Below are 15,730 nucleotides of genomic sequence, written 5' to 3' on the forward strand. Positions count from 1 at the left end.
GCCTGCGCCGACAGGCCCCGGTGGCACATTTTCCCCACCCCCATCAGGCGAAGGTGGCGGTTGAGGCGGAAGGGGGTGGGGCTCTGTGCCCACCGCCACCCTGGGCTGAGACGGGCGGAGAGCCGCCGCGGAAGACCGCCGCGGAGAGAAGGGGCTCGCTCCGGGCTGGCGGAGAAGCGGCGGAGACCTCGGAAGGTGAGAGGCGGCGCTGCTTAACGGGGGCGGGGCTTGCCTCCTCCCCCCACCCCCCGGGGCGGCAGAAAAGGGGTGTCGGGTTTCCTGACTCTTCCTGTCTCCGGCCCCCACCCCACTCGCTCCTCAGGAGGCTCCTCCCTCCCCGGCTGCTATAAAGCGGAGGCCGCCGGGGAGGACGAGCAGCTGCGCCTTTGTTGTGGCGGGAGAAGCAGGAGCTGCGAGTCATCTTGCCTCGGCGTCTCTCTCCCCGGATGCTGGCTGGGAGGCCCAAAGAGGGGTGCCTCCTAACACTGCCCCAAAGGGACCCGGGAAGAGGATGCACCCAGGTTAGTGGCCCAGCGGAGACACCTTACCTTACCTTGCCTTGAGGTAGCAGTGTCAGCAAGGAGCGCTGCCGGGCGTGCATGGTGGAAAGGCTCCCCTTCAGCCCCGGGCATTCGGCTGAGCTCCCAGGCAGGCCTTGCACACAGCAAGCCCAAGGAAGGATAGTGCAGCATTTGGCTGCCTGCCTGGCCTCCCACTTGGCTGTCCATTCCCAACAAGCAAGGGTTGGTGGGCTGGCTGGCATCATAGCTGCCAAGTTATCCCCTTTTTAAAGGGAAATTCCCTTATGCTGAATAGGCTTCCTCGTGAGAAAAGGGAAAACTTGGCAGCTATGGCTGGCATCCCTCACCCACTTGCTTGCTTACCCCGAGGATGCCTCAGCTCTGGCAACCAGCACCCCCTGGCCCAGTCCCAGAGGCACCATTTGGGGAGCTTGTAGCCAGCGCTGTGCAAGCCTTTGGGAGGCAGAGATGCAAGAGGGCATTGGATAAAAGAGGGACAGGTGCCAGTGTTGCCAGACCATTCTTCAAGGCACCCCAGGGTGCCATAAGTGTTGTAAGACATCCTAAACTCTTGGCACTGCAACAACAACAAAAAATGTGTTTTTATTGAGCTTCAGTGATGCTTGTAGTGCGGCATGGGTGTAGCCCGGGGGGGCACCTCCGCACTCCCTAAATCAAGGAAATCAATGAAAATATTAACTAACTGTGGTTCTGCCCTGCTAACTTAAATCCTGGCTATGCCCATGTATTGAAATATGGCTAGTTTGCAGGAGTTGATCTGTACAAAAGTGTACTGGTGGATTTTCACTCCTCAACATTTTTGTGAAGCTGTATGTAGCAGGGGTACTCTCTAACCCTACCTCTTATTTGCCCTTATGGTGGGGGGGGGGGTCTTGGCACCCTTAGAGCTGTCATAATATAGAGTGCTCTTGAGAGTTCCTTTAGTAGTTCATCATTTGGTGGAGGAAAGACTTAGAAAATACAGTATAAAGCCTTCTTGGAACTAGTTCCTTTTGAGTTTTGTCTACACTGCCTCTTTACCAGCCTCTTTATATTTCTTTAACATACCTTCGTTGTGGCCTTTAACATTCGTTAAAGAAACCATATTGCTGTCACCCCCCCGCCCCAAACTTGCTTAACTATTTTAGACTGGTAGGTAGCCGTGTTGGTCTGAGTCGAAGCAAAATAAAAAAATTCCTTCAGTAGCACCTTAAAGACCAACTAAGTTTATATTTTGGTATGAGCTTTCGTGTGCATGCACACGAAAGCTCATACCAAAATATAAACTTAGTTGGTCTTTAAGGTGCTACTGAAGGATTTTTTTTATTTTATTTTAGACTGAAGAGTGTGTTCTCAAGGAGCTCAGCTCATCTGGAACTCTGTACATGCCCTAAGGCACTGCATGTGATTTGGGCTTGTTCTGATCAATGACAGCATTGTTGTCACCAGGGAAAGGTGGATACATCTTGGCTGAGCTGTAGCCCTATGGCATGACACTTCGCTCGCATGACTTGGATTGCCCCAGAAAACACTCTGCCAATGTCTTTACCAATATTGTGTGAAACAATCCTTTCAGATCCAGAGAGATAAGATGCCCCCTCACAACACCTATAACTGGAAATGGAGGTGTTGACTTCATGAATGAAAATAATTGGGTTATGCAAGTTTTTCAGACTCATGTTGCTACAGAATGTTGCCCTGGTACTTCATGTAGATGCTTCTAAGTGTCAAAACTGTTAATGTTTGACAGTTCCTTTATAAGTGTAACAGAACTTGAAGCAAAAAGCTTGTATAACTGTTGTTATATATACTGTGTGTAAGTATTGCCCTCATCTTTTTTCCTAGACTGCAGCTATACTAATACTTTGGTATTAGATTGAATTATTGCAGCTGCTTTTATTTTTATTAATAATAATAATAAATCAATGAAACCATTTCTAGTGATAGCCAGGGTGTCTACTGATCTTGGGTGATAGCTAGCTACGTCATATTCTTCATGTCCCCTTCTTCATGTGCCCCCTCCACAAGAGGTCCAGAGGGTGGCAACACAAGAACAGGGCTTTTCTGCAGTGGCTTCCCATCTGTGGAATGCTCTCCCTAGGGAGGTTCGCCTGGTGCTTTCAGTGTACACCAGGCATAGGCAAACTCGGCCGTCCAGATGTTTTGGGACTACAACTCCCATCATCCCTAGCTAACAGGACCAGTGGTCATGGATATTGGGAGTTGTAGTCCCAAAACATCTGGAGGGCTGAGTTTGCCTATGCCTGTTATACACCTTTAGGCACCAGGCAAAAATGTTCCTTTTTAACCAGGCCTTTGGTTGATTGATATCCTATGCCCTTTTAAAATGTCTTGGGGGGCGGGTTACTGGGTGGCTCTTGTTCTTATTTTGATTATGTATTTTGTGGTTTCATACTCTGATTTTATCCTGTGAACTGTCCTGAGACCTGCAGGTATAGGGCAGTATACAAATTTAATTAAAAAATAATAATAAATAAATAATACTCTCAATAGGCCCCAAAGTTGGCTATCAACATAGCATGAATTCCTGATTTATTGGGGCAACTGCTGGAGGCCACATTCTGCAGTAGGACCCACAACCCCATTGGGCCCCTGGTCAGCATTGCCATCATCACCAGATATACGCAGCTCACCTGTTACTGCCACTAGTCACTTCCTCACCCTTCCAACTAGAGCTACTCAGCAGGCAACAGTGGTGCTTTGGATGGCAACTGAACTACTGCTCACTTCTAGTATGCACTAGCAGCTGACATCTTTGATTCCTCAGATGTTGGGGCTGTCCAAAGTACCACTGCTCCCTTCCAGGTAAGCATGTCCTACTGGTGTGTGTGTGTGTGAGAGAGAGAGAGAGAGACTGACTGACTGACTGACTGACTGCAGCACTAAGCTAAGGCTGATGATGGCAAGGGCAGCAGCAATGCTGGGTGGAGCCCAGGTTGGTGCTGGGGGCTTGTCTGCAGCACCTTGATGATGAGACATTGCCCTAGGCATGCTTCTTAGGTAAGGTGGGATAGAAGACTTGAAAACAGGGTATCCAGATTATGTTTTCCTGGCTCACACATAGATGTGGTCATATTCCACAGATCTTTAAAGAAGTATCTTGAACTCCAGTTTCTCATGATGACCAGCAGCATTCCTTCTGATGCAGTTGGTCGAAGAATCCTCCGTAATGGTGAATATGGAACTGTGCTCTATGCTGGCAAAGTTCCTCCTACAACAGGTAGGGAAATGTTTTTTCATTTCATCATATACTATCACTGGATGGCAAGACAAACAAAGTGATAAAACATTAATTCATTTTGGTATGTTGCTTCAGAAGGTTAGCACACTATGTTTTGGATAGTATCAATCTTGTATAGGGGTTCAAACGAGCCCTTTAAAGTCCTAGCTGGAAGTAAAGTTGATTGTATTCAAAATGATACACAAACATTTATTTTAGTGGCGCTGGCACAGCAAAAATGAGTGGCAGGAGTTGGCTGGGCCTTGGATATGGCTGTGGCTGTCACTGACTGTGATTATGATTGTTCTCCGCAGGAGGCAGTTGCTTTCAGTGCTTTAGGAAGAATGCACTGCAAAGGAAAACTTAAGTAAAATGTCCAGGCCTGATTCATCATTAGCAAATTGAGCTTAATTTCTGTTTTTGCAGCTATTCTGTAGCATGAATTCTATTTTTAGCAAAAACATATTGGAAAATGCTAGATACAGGTAGGTAGCCATGTTGGTCTGACACAGTCGAAATAAATTTAAAAATTGTCCAGTAGCACCTTAGAGACCAACTAAGTTTGTTCTGGATATAACCTTTTGTGTGCATGCATCTGAAGAAGTGTGCATGCACAGAAAGCTTATACCCAGCTTATACCCAGAACAAACTTAGTTTGTCTCTAAGGTTCTACTGGAAAAAATTTTTAAAAATTATTTATTTGGAAAATGCTAGTTACTCATATTATTATACAAATAATATCCAAGAATGGCAAGTACTGATAAAATGGAAGAATATCAAGCTGAAATTGTTTTTAGCTGATGTTTTACACAATGTTCATTAATCAGTTCTGATGTCCAGGGTGACACATTGATTAGCTATAGGTGTTCATGTTTTAACAGCAGGCTTTTTAAAAATTCATTGGGCAATAATATTTTAAAATTAATATTGGGATTAGAAGTAGCATTCATACAAAATTGGTGTCAGCTTTGAGGCAAAAAGCACAAACTAATCAGATGGCTTTTTGTTCATTCCTGAACCTTCAAGAGTTTTGACCTATTAAGCCCAGAGCAGAGAGTGTGGCGCTGATTAATTTTGCTCACTCATGTCACCTTCAACCATGCTTTAGTATGTCATGCAGACTCTGCCAGTATATGCAAAAAAATTATGGGCAGATTTCTTTTCACATTGAGTTTTGCACTTGTAAAAGCAAAGTTTATAATTACTTTAGGATTTTGGCTTGGAGTGGAATGGGACAACCCTGAAAAAGGAAAACATAATGGTAGTCATGAAGGAATACAGTATTTCAGATGCAGGTGAGTTAATATTGACATATGCAGTACTTTTTAAAAAAATAGCAAACAGATGAACCAGAGGATTTTGTGTGTATATGTTTCATTAAATAAATTGTAAAAAAAAATCCTCAAAGCAGCTGTCAAAAAGATAAAACAATAAAATGAAGAAATGTTTACAATAGTACACTAGAATATACAAAGTTAAGATACTGGGACAGATTAAAATTACCTCAGCTCCCTGAGCATCTGAGCAAGGCGGTTGAGTGGGCAAATGTGAGGTAAGGTGCTCTCCTGGGTAAATTGGTACCAAATTGTTAAGGGATTTCTGTCTGATAGAAACACGTTAAGCCTGGCCTGGTAGCAAATCAGCAACCAGAGCAGATCTCTAAAGCACAGGTGTAATATACTGACAAGGCCTGTCAGCAATCGTGCTGCACCATTATGCACTAACTGCAGCTTCCAGATCAAGCGTGAGGGAAGCCCCACACAGTGTGCATTGCCGTAAACCAGGCCTGAAGTAACTAAGTGACGAGGAAGAGGAAGATTTTTAGCAAAAAATAAAAATTAGACATTTAATATAATGTCATGTTGCATACAAGAATTCTGAATATCTGCATAGTATTTTTGTGGCAAATGTTACTAAACTGTTTGAGAAATGAATGAAAGAAGAGTTTCCAGGAGCAGCCTTTGTCTTTTTCCTAAAAGCTCTCTTGTTTTAGGCTGTTTGCAATACTTATTAGGTTTGGAGGGGCGAAGACTAAGCAATTGACCTATGAATCAGTTAGAGTCAAGTGTCTCAGTGCCCCTGAACAAGTGTACATTTATTAATTTTGCAAAGCTCTGGAGATACAATAATATTGACACCTTGCAGAGCTACTGTAAGGATTGCTGAGAGTGTATGTGAAGCTCTACAGTGCAGGTAAGTGTGTTTATTACATTATTATCGTACCTGCCTCCACAGTTCTGAAACAAAAGTATTACTAAAATGTCAACCGCAGAAGCTCTTTTTTTTTTGACAGAAAAGTTGTTTATAATTGTGTAATTTTCTATATTTTCCTTCCAGGCATCCCACAGGTGGATCCTTTATTCGTCCAAGCAAGGCAAATTTTGGAGTAGATTTCCTTTCTGCTGTCAAGAAGCAGTATGGATTGAATGAAGATGAAAAAGATGCTGAGGGTGGGACAGAATCATCATTAATGTTTGGAAGCAGGACCGTAGAAACTGTTGGCTTTGATTCCATTAAAGAAAAACAAATGCAAGTATGCTTTCTCTAGCAAATGAACAATATATAAGAATGCCATTTAATGTGTTTCTGGCAGTTGAGGGTACAGAGCAGGGGGGGGGGGGGGAGCATGACCTAGGGAGAGACCTGTCAGGCTGTGTTTGGACCATAGGCTGAAGGTTCCTCCCTCCTGCTTTTCACTAAAGTGTTTTATGCTAAGACACTCTTTTCTTGCAGGCAATTGAATACATTAACTGACATCTCAGTAGACGAATGTGCAGTAAGCCTTGCTGGTCCAGAAGAAGAAATCAGAAAAGCATGCCCCAGTATCCTTTTTTTTTAAAAAAAGAAAACTGCTGAATTAGTTATCAGTTCCTGCAAGTGGTTTTTTTTAAAAAAATGTGAAAGGTTTTATCTTTTGCACAGTATTGACTGCAAGCTGTGCAGAGATTTAGAGAAACAGGAAATTGTCATACGGCAAGTCAGTCTATTCGTCCATGTAGCCCAGAATTTCAGACTTGTAAATAAGTGTGCAAGTTACTAGCCCGGGTATGATGGGAAAGATTATTAGCCTGCATATGGACAGAACCCAGTTGCAAAATGTGTTACTCAGAATAAAATCTCCCTTTATTCACCTGGAAAAAACAGTCATGGTTAGCGCTAGGTCTGATTTGGTTTGGAAACACAGGTTCAGAAGGCAGCACTTCTTAACTTTACAGCAGAGGAAGGAGGTAGCATACTTATAATCAACTAGATAAAACATTCTAATTTTTGCAGCTAGGATCACTTAAAGTGAGAAGTATATCAAAATGTCAAAGAATTGGGTGTTCTACTTAGGATTGATAGAACGAATGCAGATGATCTGAATTAACTCTTTGTTCTTGACTTTACTGACCAAGGTGCTGGGTGAGAGCTATACCTTTAAGCAGTACCTCTTTTCAAGGTGTTTTACTAATGACCTGTTCTAGAAACATTGACTGTGAAAGTAACAAGATGCAAGGTCCTACTTCTTGAACCTCACAATTCAGTTCCATTTTTCTTTAATGTTCATGCCCAGATATCAAGCAAATAAGTCTATCAAAAAATCTTTTGTCCTCTTGGAAGGAAGTGATAGGCATTGCAAGCCAAGTTGAAAATCTAGAAATACTTAATCTCAGGTACTTATGAGGTACTTCATATTTCATGGAATGTAAGTGGTTATCAGAGTAGTTCCATTGAAATCAATTGACTTAAGTAGGACCAACTTGAGTCCTCTAATCTCAGTGGGTGTCCTCTGACTGATTAAGACAGATATCATCTTTGCCTTGCTTTATTTTATGTGGTATATTCTAATTTTGTCAAAACCCATGAAAAGAGCCATTTAAAAGTCCTACCCTTGAATGGTGTTTGGATTAAAATGGGCACGGGGATCCCCTTGTAGGCTCAGCTGAACTGTCAGTGCTTTGCAAATAACTTGTTTCTGACCTACAATTATGTGTTTTTCAACTATTAATTATTTGATTTTCAAATTAGAAAATAATGTTGAGGTTAGTATGTTTTGAATCCACATGTTGGCAAAGAAAAGTTTATTCATTAACATGCTAGCAACAAAGAAACTGAAATCCTTTAAAGGCTTTGTAATGTTGATCTATAACAGGCATGTCCAACTTTAAGTAGGCTGTGATCTACGATCCAGTATAAAAACTGGCAGCGATATACCACCTAGGGATGGGTGCAGGGTGGGCAGGTGGGCGCTGGCTGCCTCTCCCGAGATGGGTGCAGGGTCAGCAGCAGTGGTGGGTGCAGGGAGGAACGCCCACACCGCCGGCTGTCTCCACCTCCAGCTGTGTCCCCCCCCCCCATGGATGGGGTGGATGCAAGGTGGGTGGGCGGGCACCGCTGGTAGGTGTGGGTGTGCACGCAGCATCAAAACAGCTTGCTTCCCCTGAGGTGGTGGCTGCTCAGGCACGTCTCCAGCGGAGGGGGGTGGCGATCGGCCAGAATTTATCCTAGGATCGACTGGTTGATCGCAATTGACACCTTGGACATGTCTGATATATAAGAAGAATCTTATAAGTGTTTCATACTTATCCATTCCAAGCTGACAGTAATGTGGAGCAGCATAAAGAACTTAATGTGTATTGGGCAAGGAAGAGTGACACTCTGTTTCTTTCTGGAAAATCTAAGAATCAGGGAGCTGAGATTCTGAACCTGGGTTGTCCACACAACATGAGAAATCCAGGATCAGATCTATTTTTAGTTAAGCATCAGCAAGAGGCTCTTATTTGTAGCAGCAGGCGATGTTTTTCCAACACATTCCCTGTGCTGTTTTCCTGATCTTAAACCTACACACGTCCTAGCTGCCATATGCTCTTCTGGGGGAAGCCTGGGGAAATGGCACAAGGGAAAGGATTCATCCCTTCACATGCATGCACCACTGTTCCCATCAAATCTGAGACCCCTTCAACTGCTTTACACTAAAAATAGAAATATTGGGAGATTGGATCATGAATCAGATTACTGGCCCTTGGTTGAATGATTTGCCAGTTGGTTGGCACTTCGCTGTGGCTTGCATCACTGACATCTTATTAACACTTGACCATACATAAAAAATAGTTTGGCTTAATCTATCTCTGAAATACAACATTTGCACAATTTGTTTAAAATATAATCTGATTACTTCCAGTTGATATTTAAACTGTGAGCAACTCTCAGTTTACGTGAGGGTTACTTTACAGGGTTTTGCATTAAATCAAAGTTGCATATAGTCAAAATGCATTGGGTACAATGACAGGTGGGATTGCTGAAGTTTTTTTCCTGGATGCCTGCCCCATTTTTTATTTTTGATTGCTAAACGTGTGAAGCTGAATGTGCACAAGTTAAATGTGCATAAATTGTGAGTTACCTGTATTATCTTAAACATGATAGTAATTTACAGGAATTTAAAAGAAGGGTTATAAACTTACTTTGCCTTAAGCACAAGATTTAAATTGTGCATTAACCAACAAAGATAATTGAGTTGAACTTATTCCATTCACTAAAAGCAAGACATTTTTTTCTATTTTTACATAGTCAAAACAAAATGAAATTTCCGTCTACTCCACCACCTCCTTCAACAACATTTTGTAATCTCAAGACTTTAGCACTTAATCAAACAGGAGTGACATGGACAGAGGTAATGTAATTTAATGTTGCATTGGAATTACTTGGCATGACCGTAATCATACGGCTTTGTTTTTGTCACAAAATATTTAAAGATTGTTATGGGTCTTCACTTACAAAATCATATGTAATTTATATGTGACATGAGTTCATCAATTGTTGTTTAGTCGTTTAGTCGTGTCCGACTCTTCGTGACCCCATGGACCATAGCACGCCAGGCACTCCTGTCTTGCACTGCCTCCCGCAGTTTGGTCAAACTCATGTTGGTAGCTTCGAGAACACTTTGAGTTCATCAATACTTCTGTTCATAGCAAGAGCACAAATAATGAAGGAGCTCTTCAATTGCCTTCAATTCACAAATACAAAATTAATCCTCTTGTGAGATCCTGAAAAATTTTCCCTATCAAAACTCCAGGGGAAGTGCACATATTTATGTTAATAGAACATTTCATCGTACCCAGCCTGTATCTGGCTGAAATATACCCCAAGAAAGCCATACAAACAAGATACTCGATAAAAGTTATTAAGAATGACACCATTTAAGACCTTCACTTTTTTCAATAAAACAATATTGCTGCACATAAATAATTGGTGTCAACAATACCGCACCATGTAAAGTACAAAATCCTAATAAAATAGATTTTATTAACTTTCACCTAGACAAATCATGTGTGTTTGCTTTTCTAATCACATTTAACTTTGAAGTTCTACTGAAGTCACTGGAACGTATCAGCAAAGATGTTTAGGGTTGAGTTGTATGTTCAACAAAATTGCTGTGAATATTAAAGCTGAAAATACTTCATTGTGATGGAACACCTCCAGTTACGTTTGGGAATTGCTTTTAGACACTTTAAACATATCTATTACTAAAAATATAGCAAAACATAGTATTGGCATTTTTTATTTGAAGCATAAAAAGGAAGGTTTCTTAATACCTCTGAAGGAAAAAAGATAATGCCTTATGTTACCTGTTGTGAGACACCTGAAAGTGGCTTGATATACAAAATGGTATTTTTATGCTAAGTGAGGTTTTCCCATTAGGTTCTTTCATGTGCTACCGGGTGGCCAGCTCTTGAAGAACTACATCTTACTGCCAATGACATTTCACTTTTAAAAAGGTATGAGAGTAACTGTCAATGCCATAAGCAGTCTTCTTGAATTGTGATATTCCTTATTAGAATGCTGGTTGAACATTTAGTATTATGCCATGCTAACCATTTTGAATGATGGTGCTGAATCCAATTGATTTCTGAATGCTCTGGAGGATTTTCCTGTTGAGAGAACATCAGTGTTTTCAGCTTGGTACTTCGTACAATGGGGAATTTTCAATTTTGAGCTCCTCAAGTTGTGGACCTTGGGTACCAGGTTTGGGGGAAAATATGAGACTGACCAGCCATGCTAGTTAGAATGAATGGTACTGAGCTGGATGACCCAGTGGTCTGATTTGAGAATCTGCTTATACTCCATTCCTTGCATCTTGTAGGTAAATACCTCTAAAAGCTAGTGAGAGCTGGCAACTTTTCAGTTCTTCATCAAGCACAAATTCGTGGAACCAATCCTGGATAAATAGTTCTCTGTGATCATTGAGTTTGGATATAGCATTCCAATATTACAGGGTCTAAAACGAACAGTTCACAAAATCTTCAAAGCGGAAAAAAATTTCCCACGTTGTATAATGTGGCAAAGGGATAAGAAATCAGTTACATTTCTTAATGTTTTTATTGTACTCTTAAATATGGTATCTTCCCTCAGACCTATTGATGTCCTACATAACTTGAAATGGTTAAACCTTTCAGACAACCTGTTAACAGATGAAAATCAACTTCATCTACTTGCAGATCTCCCAAGGTAAATGTTATACTGTACTACTGCTAATTTCACCGTTTGTGTAAAACATAACCATGGGTTAAGGTCAGCTGGGTGAAGACATGCTAGAGCCAAAGATCTGAGGGGGGCAATTCACAATCTTGTGTCCCCCTCCTGATTTTTTGGTCATGGAAGCTTTAACATCTATGGTGCACCAGCCATATGGAATGATCAAGAGTTATATTTTTTGCAGAATGTATTGGCGATTCCTCCAAAGAACAGATGTAGTTATTCTACTTTGCTCTACCACATAGCCATTTCATTTCTACCACATTCCCATTTTGAAGTCTGTAGTCTATAATCAATTTCTGTTCATCCCCCCTTTTTTAAGTAACTTAATGGGATGCCAAGTAAGATGTTGTGCACTGAGCTTAAACCATGTTTTGTTTATACCAGACAAAAACTCCATGAATATTGGCTGCAGCTTATGCACTGTGGGCAGAATCCAATGATGCATAAGCGGACTTCTACTCAGCTGGATTTCACCTTCCTGTTGTCTCCTCTGGGCGCCCCTAAATCTGTTCCAGTCCCCTAACCTGCCTCTGGAGCATATTTTGAGGGTGCATTGGGATTGGAGGGAAGAGAGGAAGGTGAAGTTCCTGTGGTGCAAGCAGAGGTCTGCTCTAGTGATGCAACAGGCAGCTTTAAATACAACTTAGACCATCAAAATGAGTTTGAATCTATCCCTTGAATCACTTGCTGCTTCCTCGTGTCCTTTTCTCTAGATCTGGATTTGCTTTTCTTACCTTCAGTTTTCTCAAGCAATATATTCCTTTCCATAATTTTATTTCCATTGAGGAATCTTTTCTTTCTTTCTTTCTTTCTTTCTTTCTTTCTTTCTTTCTTTCTTTCTTTCTTTCTTTCTTTCTTTCTTTCTTTCTTTGGATTTGATTAATCAGAGCATAGTGCTTGCTTTAATACCTGCTTATAATATGTTGTATATTATTAGCTTATATTTTAACTGCCTTACTCTATGACTTTAAATTTCAGATTAGAAACACTAATATTTTCAAACAATGGAATTTCTTCCATCCATTTTCCTGATGTAAAATTTGGTAAGTAAACTGAAGTAAACAGCACCGTTAACATTTTTTGTGTATTCATTTTTCTTTACTATCATCAGTTTATTCATTTTTATTCTTTTTATTCTTTGAAGGTTGCAAGACCAGAATGTTCCCTTCTTTAACACATCTTATAATAAAGGACAACAGAATAGCAGAAGTAAGTAAAATATTGATGTAATACATTGAATTGTGTATAGAAGGGTGGACACTGGTGTCTTATAACTTAACACTGCCTTTTATCTTTTAAACTTTCAAAACAGACTTTCAGTCAATTGAGAGTACACAGTGAAAATGTTACAATGTCAGGCCAGGGCATTTGGCTGGTATGATATTTGTGGCATATACTATGCAAGGGGTTGATGTAGGGACTATACACTATGTATTGTATCCATCCCATAATCTGCACCCTAGATTGAATTAATAATAGAGCACCTTCAAAATCGAGAACTTTTGCTTTTGTTGAAAAGTTGCTGGCTGTTTTTTCTTAGCAATATGAACTGTACAGAATAAAATGTAAAGGATTTATCTAAGTGATAATTAGAGCAGAGCCATAAAAAAACCAATGGACTGAAAATAGCCATGTCTTGTTGATTTCAGCGAGTTTCTCTGGGTATGAATTTGGTGTGTGTGCACTATTTTTTATTTATTAAAGGTTTTCTTGGTTTACAGAGATATATGCAATGTCTCTCGTAACATTTTTACAAATCAGTTTCATTTGTTGAGACATTGGGAAGAAAATGGGAAAAGAGGTGGGTGGGTGGAGGGTGGGGTATGTGTGTGCACTATTCTTGTTTTCATTAAGATTTTGCTATGGGGCAAGTACCACAATAACAGTAAGAGTTAACACATTAAGTCACTGCCTCTACACCAGGCATCCCCAAACTGTGGCCCTCCAGATGTTTTGGAGAACAACTCCCATGATCCCTAGCTAACAGGACCAGTGGTCAGGGATGATGGGAATTGTAGTCCAAAACATCTGGAGGGCCGAAGTTTGGGGATGCCTGCTCTACACAGCCTATTGAGATTTTCAGCCCCTGATGGTTGCAAGCTGATTTCTGGGTTATTTTAAGTAAAATCTGAGCAGTTTCCTCATTTTAGTTCCCTTTGCCTAAAACAAGAATAGTGTTAAAACTGCTTCAGAATTATGATTCTTTAGCTGTAGAAGTTGAAATATATTAGTGTGAGACCAAGCAAGATTTGTTTCCCCAGCTTTAGACTCCGTTAGGATTTGCCCCCAGTTTCTAAGCATTATGTAGATAATTAAGTGAAATGACTTATTCCTGTTTAATGTAATACATTGTCATTCCAATAGTGGCCATTACGAGAGCCTCATGTAGCATTTAATATGCAGCAGAGGAAAAATTTGTTTACATGTTGGCATATTTTTCCATTTTCTTGTTTCAGTGGTCCGTTATCAATGAACTTGATAAACTACAAAAGCTTCAATCTCTCGATTGCCGGAATAACCCTTTAATGGATATAGACAAAAACACAGCGACTGTGAAGCAGCTTATTATTGCCAAAATAGGCCAGTTAAGTTTTTTGAACAAGTCTGAGGTATGTCCTTTCTTTTCAATTAGCAGTGTTGAGGAGCATGAAAAGATTTCTTGTACCTGAGAACTTTAGGCACAAACCATAACATGGAATTAATTGTTCTTGGCGTGATCAGTTTTCTCAGATGACCAAAAATGTGATCCCAAAGAAGAGACTTTAAAAATAAGCTTCAACTTTTGATTGTGTTGTTGACTTTTTGTGAATTTGGGTTATTTAAACTTGGATGCTGGAAAAGCATCCCGTTGCTGAAGATTGTGTAACTTTTGACAGCACACAGAACAACTTGCACCAGTGTAGCAGAAACAAGGCAAGGGTAGCATACGCATACTGCAATGTTGAAATTATATACAATAAACCCACAATTTACCACGTAGGTTACATTCTGGGGATCACACCTAAAGTAAAATTGCATGAAGTCAAAGCACAGGTTCAGTGGTGGGTGAAATTGCCAATGCCTTTTTTGTCCCAGTTCCCTGTCTCCTTACCACTTAAATATATATATATATCATTTGTCAAGCATATAAAGCTGAATGTGCACTAGTTAAATGTGGGCTTACTGTAAATACGTTTTAAATCCTAGTACACATGTATCATTTGAACCATGCTGGTTCTATGTATTTCTGATTCATGTAGTTCTGTACCTTTTAGTACTGTACCCTTTACTAAACTGGGTGAAGCAGCAGTAAAGCACCCAGGATATTCTGTTGCTCAGGGTCAGCAGTTGTTATACCCAATGCTGGCTGTTTCCTTTGGCGTTGATGTTTAGGGCTGGGACTTAAGACCCCTTTTTTCTATGGTAATCAATTGATGTTTATAGGTACCTCAAATGAAATTCGCTTACCTTTCTTTCTGTGAGATGGTGGGCTAATAGTCCCATTACAGAAACTATGGCTTCAGGCACCCCCAGGGCTTGAGAAATTTTGCCTTTTTTTCTTTTTGCCACATTACAGACTGTTTTCAGAAGTCCTCTTAGTGTACAGCAGCAGTTTGTAATGTAGAAGGGTGAGTGCTGCTTGAGAAATCCAAAGCCCAAAAGCCATTTATAGTAGAAAAGGAGCTGGAGCTGTGTTAAGTGGTATCGTTTGCTAATTTGAAAACCCTGCTGGAGTTGAAGCCATTCCCAGTTCCCCAGTTCCCAGGGTTAGGGTTAGGGTTAGGAAAAGACCCGGCAGTTTTCATCGTCCAAGTTACAACCAGAAATGACATAAACTATAGCCTTCTGATCATACACACTTTTCTTTATATAAACTGGTAACAGCTGTTCTGGGGATATGTTACAGAAACATGTCCTTTTTTGTCACAGATCACCACTGATGAAAGGAAGGGAGCAGAACTTGACTACAGGAAAAAATATGGCATAGATTGGTTAAAGGCTGGTGGTAATCAGGATCCAAGCAAAAACAATCCAAGTGAGGAATTCCTTGCTGCTCACCCCAGGTTCCAGTTACTCTGTGATAGTAAGTATAGTGTCAGAAGGAAGGGTTTTTCCTCTAGTGTTTTTGACTTGTTTTCAGATGCCTGCCTGCCCAAAAAGTAGTGTGGCTATCCTTTTCACTATTCCCCTGGGTTAGTTGAATCTGGCCCAACACTTCCACCGCTTTCCAGAACCTTTGGGCTCAGTAGTATCTAGCCCACATCTTTCTAGGATGGAGAGGGGGAGCCTGTCTTCCAGCAACCTGCCATGGGAGAGGGAGGAGAAAGCATATTGGCACGGAACACATATTTGCAGCTTCAAAGAAATGTGGCCCTCCAGTCGTCTCTGTTTGGCTCTCAAGACTCTACAGCCCATGCCCACCCACAAGCCATATCCTTCACCAGCCCTGCTCTGTGCCCTCTCTGGTTGCTTT

The 15,730-nt window shown here is 41.0% G+C and overlaps 1 protein-coding gene across 4 annotated transcripts in view; it reads left to right on the forward strand.

The window, feature by feature from the left end:
* The first annotated feature begins 45 nt into the window (after nucleotides 1-45).
* Nucleotides 46-15,730, forward strand: part of TBCE (tubulin folding cofactor E) — a 21,373-nt gene continuing 5,688 nt past the window's right edge. For 2 of the 4 annotated variants that reach the window (XM_088666447.1, XM_060272857.2), the window contains exons 1-13: nucleotides 46-521; nucleotides 3,626-3,762; nucleotides 4,973-5,057; nucleotides 6,100-6,291; nucleotides 6,496-6,584; nucleotides 7,316-7,415; nucleotides 9,310-9,412; nucleotides 10,441-10,517; nucleotides 11,152-11,247; nucleotides 12,256-12,320; nucleotides 12,422-12,486; nucleotides 13,734-13,886; nucleotides 15,187-15,340. In XM_088666447.1, the coding sequence (XP_088522573.1) occupies nucleotides 3,660-3,762; nucleotides 4,973-5,057; nucleotides 6,100-6,291; nucleotides 6,496-6,584; nucleotides 7,316-7,415; nucleotides 9,310-9,412; nucleotides 10,441-10,517; nucleotides 11,152-11,247; nucleotides 12,256-12,320; nucleotides 12,422-12,486; nucleotides 13,734-13,886; nucleotides 15,187-15,340 (1,282 nt within the window). In that variant the 5' untranslated portion in view covers nucleotides 46-521; nucleotides 3,626-3,659. The remainder of the gene's footprint in view (nucleotides 522-3,625; nucleotides 3,763-4,972; nucleotides 5,058-6,099; nucleotides 6,292-6,495; nucleotides 6,585-7,315; nucleotides 7,416-9,309; nucleotides 9,413-10,440; nucleotides 10,518-11,151; nucleotides 11,248-12,255; nucleotides 12,321-12,421; nucleotides 12,487-13,733; nucleotides 13,887-15,186; nucleotides 15,341-15,730) is intronic. The other 2 variants (XM_060272859.2, XM_035108407.3) reach the window with 1 other exon arrangement.

The sequence above is a fragment of the Zootoca vivipara genome, chromosome 3 (assembly GCF_965207765.1).
Source record: "Zootoca vivipara chromosome 3, rZooViv2.hap1.1, whole genome shotgun sequence".
Taxonomy (NCBI): domain Eukaryota; kingdom Metazoa; phylum Chordata; class Lepidosauria; order Squamata; family Lacertidae; genus Zootoca; species Zootoca vivipara.